The sequence below is a fragment of the Solanum tuberosum genome, unplaced genomic scaffold, assembly GCF_000226075.1.
Source record: "Solanum tuberosum cultivar DM 1-3 516 R44 unplaced genomic scaffold, SolTub_3.0 scf00108, whole genome shotgun sequence".
Classification (NCBI taxonomy): domain Eukaryota; kingdom Viridiplantae; phylum Streptophyta; class Magnoliopsida; order Solanales; family Solanaceae; genus Solanum; species Solanum tuberosum.
Window position 1 is genome coordinate 519,701 of NW_006239033.1, and position 3,868 is coordinate 523,568.

The 3,868-nt window shown below is 42.4% G+C and overlaps 1 protein-coding gene across 1 annotated transcript; it reads left to right on the top strand.

Moving 5' to 3' along the window:
• The first annotated feature begins 1,402 nt into the window (after positions 1-1,402).
• Positions 1,403-2,500, top strand: LOC107060971 (uncharacterized). The gene is made up of 3 exons (XM_015309607.1): positions 1,403-1,734; positions 1,831-2,029; positions 2,363-2,500. The coding sequence occupies exons 1-3, from the start codon at positions 1,403-1,405 to the stop codon at positions 2,498-2,500; spliced, it is 669 nt and encodes a 222-aa protein (XP_015165093.1).
• The last annotated feature ends 1,368 nt before the right edge of the window (positions 2,501-3,868 follow it).

Consider the following 3,868-nt stretch of genomic DNA (forward strand, 5'->3'; position numbering starts at 1 on the left):
TGCTACCAGATCTTTGGTTCAGAAAAAAGAAGACCCAGATGCATTCACTATTCCATGAACCATCGGGTTTATCAACTTTGCAAAAGCGTTGTGTGATCTAGGAGCCAACATTAACTTGATGCCACTAGCCATCTACAAGAAACTGGGATTGGGAGTTCCAAGACCCACAACAATGAGGTTGATGATGGCTGGTAGGTCAGTTAAGTAGCCTGTGGGAGTCTTATGTGAAGTACTTTTAAAGGAGGACACCTTCATTTTTCTGGCTGACTTCGTGATCTTGGATTGCGAGGTGAACTTTCAGGTCCCCATCATTTTGGGAATACCATTTGTTGCAACAGGGAAAGCCTTGGTAGATGTTGGAAGAGGTGAGCTGAAGTTCAGACTGAACAAGGATGAGGTAAAGTTCAATATTTGCAGGTCAATGAAGAAACCCAATGATATGAATGTGGTATCTGCAATAGAGGTGGTTGATAATGAGGACATGAGGGTACCCATAGAAGAGAGGATGGCTGTTGAAACCTTAGCTGCAGTGCTGATGAACTTTGATGCTAATTTCTGGTCTAACTATATAGAGACCGTGAATGCTTTGCAGGGTATGGGAGCACACTCGTATGCTCCAACGAAAGTGGACCTTGACTTGAAAAATACACCTACCCCTCCAGCAAAACCATCCATCGAAGAGCCACCGGTGCTGGAACTAAAATAGTTACCCAGTCACCTCAGGTATGTATTTTAGCATACTAATAACACTTTACATGTGATCTTGCCTGCAAATTTAAATAAAAAGCATGTGAAAGGGGTGATCACGGTGTTGAGAAGGTACAAAAGGGCCATTGGGTGGACCATTGCTGATATAATTGGAATACCTCCGGGTATATGCACCTAGAAGATTCAGCTTAAGGAAGATTGCAGCCCAAGCATTGAACACTAGCGGAGGCTAAATCCACCTATGCAAGAGGTGGTTAAGAAAGAGATAATCAAGTGGTTAGATTCTGGGGTGGTTTATCCCATTTCTGATAGTCACTGGGTCAGTCCAGTGGAATGTGTGCCTAAAAAAAGCGGTATGACTATGGTGGCAAATGCCAAAAATAAATTATTCCCACAAAGACTAGTCACTAGATGGTGAGTATGTATGGACTACAGGAAGCTCAACAAGTGGACTTAGAGGGATCATTTCCCCATGCCTTTCATGGAACAGATGCTTGATAGGTTGGCAGGTCAAGGGTGGTATTGTTTCTTAGATGGATACTCTGGCTACAACCATATATCAATTGCTCCTAAATATCAGGAAAAGACTACCTTCATATGTCCTTTTGGAACCTTTAAGTTTAAACGCATGTCATTTGGACTATGTAATGCACCAATGACATTCCAAAGGTGTATGATGTCTATCTTCTCGGACATGGTTGCCGATACTCTAGAGGTATTTATGGATGGTTTCTCTGTAGTAGGTGATACTTTTGATGACTGTTTGTTGAATCTTAGCAGGGCTTTACAGAGATGTAATGAGGCCAACCTAGTACTGAATTGGGAGAAGTGCCATTTCATGGTAAAGGAAGGTATAGTCCTGGGACACAAAGTATCACATAAAGGGATAGAGGTCGATAAGGCCAAGATTCTAGTGATTGAAAAGTTACCTCCGCCAATCCGTGTGAAGGGTGTTAGAAGCTTTCTAGGCCACGCTGGATTCTATAGGGGTTTCATCAAGGACTTCTCCAAAACTGCACACCCCATGTGAAAGATTTTGGAGAATGAGGTGAAATTTGTATTTAGAACACCCAGAGCCATTATTAGTGATAGTGGTTCTCACTTTTGCAACAATGTGTTCAGTGCGTTTCTGACCAAGTATGGGGTAAAACAACACAAGGTGGCAACACCTTATCACCCACAGACCAGTGGACAAGTGGAGGTTTCTAACAGGGTGATTAAAGCAATCTTGGCCAAGACAGTTAATGCCAACAGGACATATTGGGCAAGGAAGCTGGATGATGCTTTTGGGCATATCAGACAACTTTTAACACACCTATTGGTATGTCTCCATATCAACTGGTGTTTGGAAAGGCATGTCATTTTCCCGTTGAGCTTGAGAATAGAGCACTCTGGGCATTGAAGAAGCTAAACCTCAGTTGGAGCAAAAACTGCGAACTTGAGGTTGTATCAAATCAATGACATAGATGGGTTCCGTCTGAGAGCTTATGAGAGATCAGCACTGTATAAGGAGAGGATGAAGCTATATCATGACAAGCATATTTAGAAAAGAGGCTTCACTCCTGGTGACTTGGTGTTACTTTTCAATTTCAGACTTCGTCTGTTCCCAGGAAAGCTGAGATCTAAATGATCTGGACCTTTTAATGTCACACAGGTTTTTCAATCTGGAGCTATTGAACTGGAAAATGAGAAAAGAGAGAGGTTCAAAGCTAATGGTCAGCGAGTCAAGGCATATTTGGGTACTCTTGAGGATGTGAAGACTGTAGAGGAATGCAAACTTGATGAAGTCTGAGTAATCAAGTAACCTGCGTCGCGCCGCGGCGTTAAATTGTGCGCTGCTTGGGAGTTAACCCAAGATGTAATTGTATTAGATATGTTCCCTTTTGCCTTATTTTTTTTTGTTATTATAGAGTCACTGTGTTCTGATGTGTGCAGGAGATAATAGGCGAAAAAAATGCAGGACCTACTGCAGACTAAACTTCACGGACCGTGGTACCCTTCACGGGCACTTTCAAGGTCCGTCAACTTGAGGACCAACCTAAGGAAGCTACTGGAAATTGCACGAAAAAGGTTCACGGAAGGGTTCACAGTCCGTTAGAGCTTGTACGGACCGTCTAGCATCTCGTGAACCTCAGGTATGAATTTCAGTTCCAAGTCAACATCAAGGAAAGTTTCACGGACAGTGATGCCCTTCACGGGCAACTTCACGGTCCGTCGTCTGCCTCAGGTAAGTTTATTTGTCAAGTCATTGTCACGGACTGGTTCACGGACCGTGATGCCCTTCACGGGTAATTTCACAGCCCGTAATTCACTACTCAGTAATACCATTTATCCGACCCGACCCTCGCGTAACCCAACTCAAAATTAAAATGTATTTATTCGATTCCGAAGGCTAAAGAGTCATTTTCTTCCTATTCTTCTCCTCCATAACGGCTATCTAAGGGAAGAATCGAAGGCTAAGTGCTCAGTTGTGTAATCGTGTCAAGTTAATTCTAGATTTTGGCTTTGTCACTATTTCTAAGTAAGTTAATTTTGAATGGTTTGCAAAGTTCAATCTTGTCTACACCTATGTATGATGACTTCAATTTTCTTGAGTTTAACATGACCTTGTAATGATTAATTGCTAATTGATACTAAATTGTAGTGGGTAAGTCGAATTAGGATGTTTTAGTTTTTCTTGTGTGTTGGTCTATAACAGAGGGTCAAATTTATTGGTAGGTGGTGAACTTTAGGTTAGTTAATTTAGTTGATTAAGAAGTAGGGTAAAGCTTAAGTTATAGGAAGAGCTTGTAATTGTGTAAAAATAGTGGTTAAGTGCTAAAATTCGATGCTGGGAAGAAGGTGACTGACATATTTCCCAATGTGTAAGCCTACGACAGGTTGTACAGACCATGGAAAATACCACGGGCCGTGAAGCTTGTCGTAGACCACACTTGAAGTCAACCCATCCCTCAGTTAAAGTTCAGGGGTAGTATCATGGACCGTGGTGCACTCCATGGGCCGTGAAGTCGTCCGTGAACATCCCTTGGTGAAATGGTGAAAGACCCCTTGTGCACACTGATTCTATTTCAACTCCACGAGGGATTTCACGGTCTGTGGTCCATGCCACGGCCCGTGCAAGCTCCCGTAGAGTTCCCTTGTTTGTAATTTTTATTTTTTT